The sequence below is a fragment of the Adiantum capillus-veneris genome, chromosome 2 (genome assembly GCF_014529385.1).
Source record: "Adiantum capillus-veneris isolate H3 chromosome 2, ASM1452938v2, whole genome shotgun sequence".
NCBI lineage: Eukaryota > Viridiplantae > Streptophyta > Polypodiopsida > Polypodiales > Pteridaceae > Adiantum > Adiantum capillus-veneris.
In genome coordinates, this window is record NC_140932.1 from 129,975,813 (window position 1) to 129,988,376 (window position 12,564).

Here is a 12,564-nt window from a genome sequence, read left to right on the forward strand (position 1 = left end):
TTCCATTTTTATTTGTTTTATTGTTTCCATTTTTTTAGATGTCTTATCTTGTTTGATGTCAATGTCATCAATATTGTATGTCTTCACAACACTACAACCGGTTTAGGTTTGTCACCCTTACAATGAGCAATAGGCCAAGAGATATGGGCAAGGATTCTGACTCTTCTTCCTCATTTCTTGTGAGCAAGAAGGAGAGAAAAAAGAGATAAAATCCCATGAAAAGGAGAAGAAAGAGGTGGAAGATAAGAAAGAGATAGACCCTGAGCAAGTTATCATTATGTCCACTTACTTGAAAGAACTCCCCCCATGGTTGGCATATTACTTAGGCCCTTCAGAAGTAGGGTTGGAGGATGGCATGGATTATGGTGTGGGCCTTGACATGTTGTTGTCAACACAATTGGACTAGGAGAAACATGCAAAGATAGATGCAAGGGTTGCCACAATTACAGTAAAAGCTGAAAGACTATATTGGGAGCTATAAGAGATGGAGCCAGTGAAAGTTGTAAAATCTACATCATGATCTCAAGGAGAGAATTTGTAATGTTTTCTCTTTACAAAAAAAAAAAAATAGTATGTAATGTTTACAAAATGCTCCCAAGTAGAGACTCGAGAGTATGAAATGCTATCAAGTAGATAGTATGTAATGTTCTCGAGTAGAGTATGTCAAGTAGATTATGTACTGCTTTGCTATTTACAAAATGTTGGTTCACAAAATACTTTTGGGGATTGTGGGAATCCTAGGACTCTTTCGTGTCTTGGCCTCCTCTGTCCTTCTTGGGCTCTTTCTTGGTGTTTTTGACTCTTTTTCTAGCCTTTTTCCCTATGTCTCTTTGGCTTTCTTTTTCTGCTTCTCTTCCTCCTTGGGCTATGGCTCTTCTAGTGTCTTTTGCTTATCTTTCTCCCTGGTCTAATGTCCTCTACTTCTTCTTTGTCTCCTTCTTTTGCTCCTCTTTGGCATGTGTTTGTGTTTTTTTGGGGCTCTTTCAAGAGGCAATAGGCTTCTTTGCCTTCTTCTCTTCTTTTGGAACCTCCTTGGGCTTCTCTTCCTCTATCTTTTCTCTTTGTGTGGATCTTCCTTGCCCTTTGTGGTGCATGGAATCTTCCTTTATCTTCTTTGTCTCTTTGGGGGCTTGGGTTCTGTTGTGGGTAGTGGCACTTAGACATTGACAATATGACTAATAGACTTTGGCCTTACCCACCAAACATGGTTGTCAGTGTAGCAATTCCTATTGATCTAGCAATGAAAGATTTGTGTGCTAGCTCTCAAAAACATTCCAAGTAATAGCTATATTTATAATGCTTACCATAATATTCTTTTTGGGGTTGCAATAGGAGTAGTCAAACAGTAGATTTTCATTTGTTATCACTCTCCATCCACACGAGAAAGCCTCATCCTACAAGGGTGTCTACATAGACAGAGGAGAAAAAATAAATACACTATCTAAAAATGTATTTACTTATAACCTAACAGCACCATACCTTCACATTTAAGATCTGCATGTCATCCATGAGCTTTGTGATAAGAGGACATTGTTCAATTGTCTCTATCAGCCTTGAAACGTATCAACATATGCTTTGTTTACAAATGATACAACCTATAACCTTTTAATGTAACCACCAACAAAATTATATTTCATAGATTTATCATCAGTTTTTTTTTGTTTTTGCTCAGGTTTTTAAAATCATAATCCAAGCAACCAAATACACACAAATGACCAGTGGATGGCTTCTTGCTATTAAAAGCCTCATAAGGAGTGATAGAGTGCAACGCTTTGGTGGGACACCTTTTTAGAACATACGTGGTACACATAGCAACCTCAAGCCAAAAGTAATGTGACAAAGCTTGACTTTTGACCATACATTGTGCTATCTCCATAAATGACCTATTTTCCCTCTCTTCAATGCCATTTTGTTGAGGATTATATAGCATTGTACATTGGTGTTTAATCCCATGACTAGCCAAAACTACATTGAATTCTTTAGACATATACTCCTCCCCTTGATCAAAACAAAGAGTGATCATCATCACACAACAATTGACTATATTTTTAGTCCTAAGTAGAAATTTCTTGAAGCACAACAGTACTTTGAACTTTTCTTTCAGTGCATACACCCATGCATGCCTAGAGTAATCATCAATGAAATTCACAAAGTGCAAATATTTCCCAAAAGAAGAAGTGTGCATTGGACCCATGGGGCAGTCACTTATTGAAAGCTCCTTATATCATGTGCATTCAAGAGGTAATTTAATAATAACCCAATATACATACTTTACTTACACTATGGACTATTTTAAAACCCTTGCCGCCCTCTAATGTATACATAAACGTATTTATTTTGAACATTAAATACTCATCTCTAGTTAACTTATGTGATACATACACATTTTAAAAAGTGGTCTACAATTTGTGAGTAGTCCATCGTCACCCATCCTTTAGAAACTTAGAATGATGCATTTTGCCCAAAATACACCCTTCACATACATGTTTCAATGGTGCCTCAAGAGGGTGTAATAACGCAACCATATCATATTTTTGCAGATATTGCAAACTAGCAAAATTCAGATGACCAAATGAGAATGCCAATGTTTTACATTTGAAATATTCTTCGAGTCAGAAACTATGTTTGTTGTATCTTCCACACATTTCTTGTATACATTGAGATTATATAGCCCATGAAACAAAGTACCAGATGCCACAATAGTATCACCAAAATTGAGATCATGCACATTACATCTCTCATCCACAAACTTTACTACAATACCAATTTTTGCAATGACAAACACATACAAAAACTATTCTTGATCCCATGTACCCTATAGAGAGTGCAAAAGTGTGAAAGAGCTACCTGCAATAGTAAGCACAATCTTCCCAATCTCTTAAACTACATTTTCCTTATAATAATTGGTTTAAGCTTCTTTTTTGCTTTATCATTAGATTTCTCATACGTGTTGTTGTTTGAAGAAGTAGCATTTGTGAGGGCAGGCCTGCTACTATTAGAAGCATTGCAACAACATTATTCTTTGTTTGATGTGCACCACAAATTCATGTTCAATAGCATGTTTCCTAACTCCTTTTTTATGGGCCTCTTGTAGAAATATGGAGATAATATCATCAAACTTCACATCATTTTTACCCTCTATCAAAAGCGTAAAGGTAGAGGCAAAAGTCTAATACAAATATGGCAAGCACTTTCTACACAAGAGTCATATCAGGAATAATCTCGCCAATGGAAATGGACTGCTCATTGAGATCTTTGATCTTGTAAGAAGTGCATCCATATCATCCTCCTCATGCATAACCTTGGACTCTAACTCCCTATGTAGGTGAGAAAATTTAGCCAAATTCCTACCCACATATACAAAATAGCTAGCCTATTCCATACCTATTTTGTTGTTTGTGTACAGTGAATGTGTGGAGTAATGGAACATTTAACAAAAGTACAATCAATGCATGAGCCTATGCATCCTTTCTTTCCCAATGTGCCTGCTCAAAAGAAGGAAAAGCAACTCTAGCAGCAGAATTCCTCGACCTGGTTTTGCATCATAACCCTATGCAAGGTTCCAAATTCCTTTTTCACAAAAAGTACACGTTGCATCATGTATGCCCAAAGTGGATAGTTTTCCCCATCCAATTTTTCCTCAAGTAGACAGCATGCAAAAACCATCAGTGTTGTCAACCACAGTCGATGACTGCACCTAATGCAAGAGCTGCCTGTATTGAAGAAAAATTGCACAAAGCCAACATGTGAGTGGTATATAGCACATTTCACAATAGAGTATAAAGTTCCTATTTTGCAAACTTTACACTATCAAAAAACTTGCACAGAAGGAAAAAATCATGTGCGCGGTACTACCAATAGAGCTCGAATGAAAATTTTGATGGCCCCTGCATTAAATATCGACTCAAAGATTATGTTGCTCTATGAACGCTCACCAAAAAATCACTTCAACTGGAGAATGTATCACAAGGTTTCAAGAAAGGCTACCCCGGATATTGAAGCTCACTCTAATACCAATTGTTGGAAATACAGCTACAAGGATGCACATGAAGATGGAGAAATTGAAAGGGAAACTCGAGCGCACGAAACAAGAAGTAGTATTACTGAGTGTGCCAATACAAAGATAAGGCTTGCCCTTGAGTGATGGGAGTATATGCAAGCCGGGGGGGAAAAGATCTCGTAGAAGAAAAAAAAAATGCCCTAACGGTCCTAAGTGTGCTCACACATCACTACCATAATTTGGTAGCAAAGAGCAATTTAAATAGGACAAAAGTACATTCATGTGATTCTTGAATGTTTTGGACTCAATGTTTGAATACTCTATATGTATATCACAAAGGAATTTTTCCAAATGATCAAATTATTCACTACTGGTGAATTTTTCCAAATGATCAAATTATTCACTATTGGTGAAATAAAACAAGTGTCGGTATAGATGCCATCATTCCTAGACTTTTGATGCAAAAAGCAAAAATGTATGCATCTAACACAATAAGGGTGCTAGTGCTAGGTATGATCTTGTTGAACATTGTGTATTCATTAAAATGATGTTGTGGTTAGACATATTGATGTAGAGGTAGAAGGTAACGTGGCAAAGTTTAGATGGAAAAAGTAGTAGTGCCAAGAAAGATTTTGTTGTTGTTATTATAGATGATATTGTTCAAACACATTGATGCAGAGGTAGAAGGTGATGCACTTGACCTCATGGATAGCAAGGGCAGTAGCACAAAACATTAAGTTATTGCAGATAGTGTTGTTTTTACAAATGATGTTGTTGTTGTAAAAGGTGATATTGCTAGGCATCATATTTTTTTGTTAGATTGTGATAATGTTGGACCTATTGATGTAGAGGTAGGAGCTAAAGTATATCATTAAGGACATTAGGTTTAATATAGTGCTTGCAATAAGCTATGGGCCTACTACTACATTTGAGATCAAAAATTACTTTTTTAGCAACACCATGAGAAAATGTTATCCATCCCTATTACAAAGCAAATACAAGACTCCTTCCAAGACTAAAAATCCTTCAATGCATGTGTGTGTGTGTGTGTGTGTGTGTGTGTGTGTGTGTGTGAAGAGAGAGAGAGAGAGAGAGAGAGAGAGAGAGAGAGAGAGAGAAGGTGCAAGCCTGAAGAGGAAGAAGGCTCATGAATTTTGACTTCTATCATAGAACTCTTAGAAGACGCATGCTACGAGCATTGCCACTGTGGTTGAAGCCATCAATTGGAAGGACGATGAGGGACTTTTGAGTCTTTTGGACGGGCTTGTATTTGATGTATTGGAAAAGTCTTCCTAAAGTTTTTTCACAAAAAAAAAAGGAGAGATAAGGTGCAAGCGTGTTTTTCTACTTGACATAGGGCAAAAGAAACCCAATGAGGAGCAAAATGTGAGCAACGACCCCCAAGGGCCCAAGAAGCCAAATCTCAAAGATTTTCTATGAGGAAAAATTCCATCCCAATCATTTGCAACTAGAACATTTTGAGATGGAATTGATTGATGATTACCTCACCTAAATGTGTATAAAATAAGGCATTGATATTACAAATTTTGTCTTTATTCATAACTAAGTAGCTATTTCATTTGCCTTGCTAGACACCCCACATAAAGCTACCGTCTTAAATCCTTTTTGCACATTAAATCTTTGCATGATCTTTGTAACACTCGTCTCATCATTGATGATGGTTCTTAAAAGGCAATAGATAAACCCAATGAGTAGTTATATGTCCTCAGCTATTGAACGGACAATTTTTAGGAGGTATGCTCGCAACATTTGTACAATCCGTATATTGTCTTCATTGGGTCTACAAGACCATGTCATAGCAAATTCATTTCAATAAGTCCCATCTTTTGTGCATTGCAAAGATGTTTGTTGTGCTTTGTCTAGTTATGTAAATGTGTAAAGTTATGTGTGAGACACATGAGAGAGAGAGAGAGAGAGAGAGAGAGAGAGAGAGAGAGAGAGAGAGTACAAAAAGTGCCCAAAATGCTAACTTACATGCCAAGAAGTGTAAATTCAAAGCTAAACACCGATAACATAGGGTTATTCACGCGGGAACCCAAGCTTTGATCAACAAACCTCACTAGGATGTCGGGAGGAATATAAAGGAACGTCTCTCAACTTTTCTCTCTCTCTCTCTCTCTCTCTCTCTCTCTCTCTCTCTCTCTCTCTCTCTCTCTCTCTCTCTCTCTAAATAAATCCAACCAAACACGACAAAAGAAAAAGGAAGGTATGCTATACTTATCCACATCTTTAGAGATGTTATAATGCTTTTCTTTTTGTGAGAAGGTAGACACTGCCCGGCTCTAAGTGATGAGACAAACCAACTACCTCTATCAAGTATGGAATTACCTCTATCAAGTATGGAACACAAACCAAGGCCCCATCCTTTACCATTAGGGTTCAAGCTCTAACCAAGGCTGAGCAAGCCCTAGGGATTATTATCGCAATCCTACATGAGTGCGACAGTGCATCCCATTTCATGAGTGTGACAGTGCACGTGAAGCTTTTTGGGGGGTTCTAGAGAAAAACTTTGATGCTCTAACAAAGAAGAGGAAGTAAACCTTGAGAAGAAGCTTTATAAGCTCATCATGGTTAAAAATTAAGATATAGCTAGTCTAGTTAAATAGGCCAGAGAGCATTGTCACCCAACTCACATACATCAATTGTTAGGCACCCCATGATGACAAAGACGTTGAACCCTCACTCCAATCATTTGACCACCTAATTACCAAACGTGCAAAGAAAGAGCCAGCTCCTCCTGCCATGTAACATGTGATTAACTCATTTACAAGGGGAAGACAAAGAGCACAGGAGGGACATAGCTTCTAGTGGAGGAGCTTTTGTTGCATCATCTTGTTAAATATCTTCGTCGAATAATGTCGAGTGCTATGAATATGGAAAGCCATAACACTTTTCAAGGGATTGTTTCAAAAACAAATTTTGCACGCATTGTGGCAAAAGGGTGCATTCTTCTTTCGAATCCCAATCAAAGAACCAATCTAGCATTAGAAGCAAGTCAAACGAAGCTGCAAAGTAGCCTAGTCCAAGGAAGAAGAGAAAGAGCAAGTTGGAGTCATTCCTGGAGAATGTCGAGAGCTTGGTCCTACCATGGTTCCTTCCTTTAAAGGGAGGTTTTGTGTAGCATGTGGCGTAAGTGTTACGACTTATGGGCATAATCCAAAGTCTAAGGGGAGGGATGTTGGGTATAGGCAATGTCCTATGACCCTTGGGAGAATCCTCAGTGGGACACATTTGATGAGTATCCTCTGTAGTCCACATAGGCACTTGGTCATATAGCTATGTATTCACGAGGACTAAAGGGGGTGAGGATTCAAGATAGCCTCCAGAGGATTCACCATGGCCTCCTAAGGCAACAAGAGCATTCAATGCAACTGAACAGAGAGATTTTCAAGGGAAGGGGAGTCCGGATAGAAGGAAGGAGAGAGAGAGAGAGAGAGAGAGAGAGAGAAGGGAGAGGGGCCCTTCACTCCCAAAAGAAAGACAAAAAAGTTAAAACCACCAAGGCCTTTGTTGACCAAAACTGTGCATGATTGCCCAGATGTCAAGGTCTCAGCTGCATGAGCAACGACAATTTCAAAATTATTTGCAGTAATGGCTGTGACAATCCTCCTATACTTGTGTTTCAAATACCAATCAAAGACTTAAACAATGCACAAACCTTGCTTGAAAGCAAAACATAAACAACAGCTGCAAATGAACATTCTGTGAAGACCCTTGAATATTGTGTGAATTCTAATACAAATCCTAGTCCTCACTGACTTATTTACAGAGAAAAACCAAGGATTGGGCCAAGATGAGGAGAAGTATTTTCAGCCTAGAAAATGCTTTATTGGTGAAAATGTTGCAACAAAGAATGACTTCACACAAATTGAATTTACTTAGCATGGCAGGCTACAGGGTGAGGATGGCATGCACTTACCATCTGGTGGATCTGGTTTTGTTCTGAAGACAAAAGCCTGCATTGAAAGGGTAGGGGAGCCAAACTTCCTAGTGGTTGATAGGCTTCGAATGACTACCATGTCAGCACCTCCCCGCCTCCGCAGTCATGCTAATATGCATATGAGCCTAATCTCTGTATGCGGTTTTTTTGTGGCTGGTTAATTTCTGGGTCCATATGTAACCAATCCAATATTGCCATCAATGAAGTTTTATGCTATTTCCTTCTTATGAAGCCCATCAGAGTAATGCCATCTAGTGGTTCGAACTCTTGCAACATTCTTAGCTTCTCTTTGCCATATTATCATCATCAGCATTTTGCCCCCGTTTCGAGGGTTGAGTCCAGTATGCTATGGTACCTCCTTGTCTTCGGTCGCCCTGCCTCTTTCAGTAACTCTGCAAGTCTAGCCCTCTCATCCTCAGCTTCCATGTCTTCCAGTCCGTGCATGTCTTCTCGTGCCTCCAGAGTGTATTGAAGTACAGCGATTGCATCATCCAACCTAGTATCACCGCATCAATTAGATTCTGAAAATCAATAATCCTTAGTGTGGAACATCATGATATAGATCACAATTATCACGGGTAACATCATTGTTTCCCAACTACCTTGAGTCAATACATACTTGCTTTGGGTGAATTCTATATAAGAATACTTCATAAGAATCATATTTATGGTGGATTGCATACATAAATACATACAGATACAATTCTTCTGAAATTATGAATGCATGCATCTTCTTGAATTGTAGTTCAAGCATATAAAACTGCATGCAATTACTGCTATAATTTGGTAAAAATTACAAAAAACTTCTCATTTGCAATTGCACACAGAAAAAGGCTGTATTGAGAATACCTGCCCAGTGCATCGTAGGCACCCGCCAGATTACTATAAACCGAGAGAGTGTCAGGGTGATGAAGTCCACAAACTGCTTCCAGAATAGCCCTTGACTCCTCAAATATATCAACTGCCATTTGGATATCAGAGAGCTGCACACAAGCAAGACCCATCTGATTCAGCACTATTCCAAACAAGGGAGAGTTCTTTTCTGCACTAGCCTTCAATTTAGACAAAGCTTTGCCAAAGAAATCACGAGCATCTGCATAGTTCCCGTGCAAGTAGTGAAAAACCCCAATCTGTGCTTCAACACCAGCAACTGCACTCTGCTGACCTGGCGCTGTCTCCAGAATAGCAAGAGCCTTTTGAAGGAAAGAAAGCGCAAGCTCGCGCTCATTAAGAGACTCATAAATGATGGCCATCTCTGTCAATCCAGTCGCAACTTCCTCAAGAGAATGCCCACCACCTTGCTTAGTATAGATCCTTAGAGCACTCTCACAATAGGCTCTTGATTCCCTCAACTTTCCTGTTTTGAAATACAGCTGTGCCAAACTAATGTACAATGACGCAACAGCAACATGATTTTCGCCTTTTGAGGCTTTCAGGACTTTGAGAGCTTTTTGGTAAGAGATTACAGCCTCATCAAGTCTGCCCAATAACACGTAAGTATCTCCTATACTTGCATCAACGGCAGCAACCTCAACAGCTCTACCATTAGAGATGAGAGCCATGCTTGCAAGCACCAGTTGTTCCAAAGCAGCTTCATGCTGGCCTTTTCCATTGTATATCAGACCCATGAGCCTTCTATCAGTGGCCTCCTCGATTGAGGCAGGAACACTATGCTCTTTGTGAATAGCAAGTGCTTGCTGACACAGTTCTTCTGCCTTGTCGAACTGCAAAGCCTGCAAAAACCAAACACCTTAATTGGAGGAGGACAGAATCACTGCAGAGATTTGCACATATATATTCATCTCCCTCTAAACAATCGCTTTATTGCTTAGGCTACATGTGCATAAATATGTGGATCATGCTTTTAACGTCTTCCCATTTTCCACTAAAGATCCTTTACCTTCACCAGAGCATGCACTGGCCAAAAATGTATGCTGATAAACACAAGTTTTGGTGCACGAAGAGGCATCAAACAAGTGAAAGCATTCATTTATGGAAGACTTTCTTATTCATCTACCAAATCATGCTCTTAAACACAAAGAGAAAGATGAAACCTGTAGAGATACTAGAATGCAATGCGAGACTAGTATATTACCTGAGCATGTGCTTCTGCCAAGTACCTGCATGTCTCTCCCACACGAGGATCTTTCTCACCTAGTGCTCCCATCTGAACCTCGAGCCCCGTGCAATAAGCTGCTAGAGATTCTTCACCTTTTCCTGTTAAGGCTAACGTATCACCCAGCTGCATATAACCAGCAAAGGCAGCTAGAGCATGTTCTTGCCCACCCATTTTCAACATAGCCATATTCAAAGAGTTTTCTAACACTGTAACAGCCTCATCAAATTGCCCAAGAGAGCTATGAAGGGCGGCAAGCACATGCAAGCACATGACCAAGTCCAGACTGGGTTTGCCATCAGCTGCCGTCTCATAAGCTTTGGCTGCTCGCATTGCATATTCCAAGGCCTTTTGAGGCTTGTCTCCAGATGCAATGGCACGCTTTGCCATCTTGAAAAGAGAAGGACCTGATTCCAAATTATCGTGACTGGCGTTCGAACTACGAAACTCGCTCGACACTGCACTCTCATCATCTCTCAAAGCCCGCCTTCTGTCAATTCCAGTAGCAGGTTTTCTTGAGCGGGCAAACTCCTTGACTTTACTCTGAGTTGTTTCATTCTCAGTTAAACACTGCCCCTTGCTCTCCTCTTGGGTGAATCTCTTGCTGGAAACAGAATTGGCATGCACCTTGCCAGGCTTGCTTGCAAGCTTCCTGTCTGATGTAGGATTTGGAGAGTTGCAATTATTAGAGGGCGGACTTCGTGATGAAGTCTTTTCATGTGATGCCAATTTCACGTGTTGTATGCGTTTTTTGCTAACTGGGTGATGGGAGTTTTTCCCATTTTGATTACCGCCAGAGCGCTTGTTTGCCTGATGTTGTGTTCTATTTTCACTTGGCAAGTCGCCGTGTGCGCTGTTATTCCTTTCTGCACGGTCGTTACCACAAGTGGCCGTAGTTTTTGATCCTGTGTTCTCAATATGCGCATATGGGCTACTTGCCATATCGGCAGCTTCATCAACCTCACTTTGCTCTTGGCTATTTCGATTATTTCCCTCCTTTGAAGCTTCCTCTGAAGCCTCAACAACAGAGCTACTTTCCAAGCCCCCATTAGGCACACTCATCAATTTTGCAGAAGCCTCCAATTCATCATCTTCAACCAAGTCCTCTACTAACCTTTTCACTGCAAGCTCATGCACATCACACTTCCTAGCAAAAGCTTCAGCCTCTGCACAAAATGCCGCATCTTCTTCATCATACTCATCATCCATGTGGGCTTCTACTATCTCCTGTTGGGTGCTTTCGGATGCATAGTTCTGTAGACTCCCAGGGCTTGTGTACCTGCGGACGCTCAGACCTTCTCCATAGAAATTACCATTGTTCTGCTGCAAGAAGAGAAGTGGCCCGTTGCTGTCGACACTAGGCATTGTTGAATGCGTGCTTAGGAGTTCTGAAGCTTGTAACGTTGTAAAAGCAAGGGTAATGTGAGAGCTGTCAGCTGAAAAGAAGTCTCATGAGGTCCTGCTCCTGGCGGAATACTGCCAAAATACGCTTTCTTCTTGTAAGTAGACGGCTATGAATATGGGGTGGGCGACAACCCAACTCGCTTGCACGCTCTGTCTGCTCAAAATGCCACTAAACCTGCGATGAAGTAAGCTCAATTCCCACTAAACAGCAATGAAACTCACGTTTGTTCTCATATGTTGACAGCTACAAGTGCAAGAATCATGTAGCGGATAAGTTCAAAGGCGGCCGAATTTCACTTGCATGCCTTGTCTGCTCAATGTTTCACTAAACCTATTATGCAGTAGGCTCAATTCCCACCAAGCAGCAAAGAAATGCCTACTCTTTCAGTTTTTTACATAGACACAGACTCGAACTTCTTCACACACAGATATACGCACACGGAAGCCGAATGGAGCTTCCTGCAGAACTCTTATATGCAAAGAGAACCCTAAACATGCAACAGAAGAAAACACAGAGTACGAATGCTTGCGATGGAAGCTTTAAACTGTGCAAGGAAGCGCGTGATGGATAATTGGGTATAGGCTTGAAAGTTGAAATGTGAAGCAAGCACGTGAAGAAACCAACCTTATATTATCTCTTCTTCTTCGTCTTCGGCGCTTCTGTCCGCAGCCCACCATGGCCTTTGACAAGATTCTTGAGACCAGAATAGAGCTGCCCAGTGCCAACTGGAAGGGGGTCCAGGGACTATTACCCTCATCCCTCCCTCTCTCTCTCTCTCTCTCTCTCTCTCTCTCTCTGAGACTCTCTGCGCCTTTCTCTCTCTAGGACCCTTCTAATGTACCCTACTCTCATTGAAATAGGAGAGGATGATAATGATTATATTCAAGGTCAAGGTCAAGTAGGACATTGGTCTCCTTCATAGCAGTTCAACAATTGGTAGTGTTCAAGCGTTTGTCAAAAGTGTGCAAACAAAATCTTAGAGAGAGAGAGAGAGAGAGAGAGAAGGGGGGGGAGGAGAGAGAGGTGCGTGTGTGTGTGTGTGTGTGAGAGAGAGAGAGAGAGAGAGGGAGGGAGGGGGGATG

The 12,564-nt window shown here is 40.5% G+C and overlaps 1 protein-coding gene across 1 annotated transcript; it reads right to left on the bottom strand.

Moving 5' to 3' along the window:
* Nucleotides 1–7,709: 7,709 nt before the first annotated feature.
* Nucleotides 7,710–12,352, bottom strand: LOC147463620 (protein KINESIN LIGHT CHAIN-RELATED 1-like). The gene is made up of 4 exons (XM_086489843.1): nucleotides 12,107–12,352; nucleotides 10,057–11,656; nucleotides 8,811–9,694; nucleotides 7,710–8,457 (listed from the first exon to the last, which is right to left on the bottom strand). Exons 2-4 carry the CDS (start codon nucleotides 11,440–11,442, stop codon nucleotides 8,268–8,270), a joined length of 2,460 nt encoding a protein of 819 aa, XP_086345969.1. The 5' UTR covers nucleotides 11,443–11,656; nucleotides 12,107–12,352; the 3' UTR covers nucleotides 7,710–8,267.
* Between the last annotated feature and the right edge of the window lie 212 nt (nucleotides 12,353–12,564).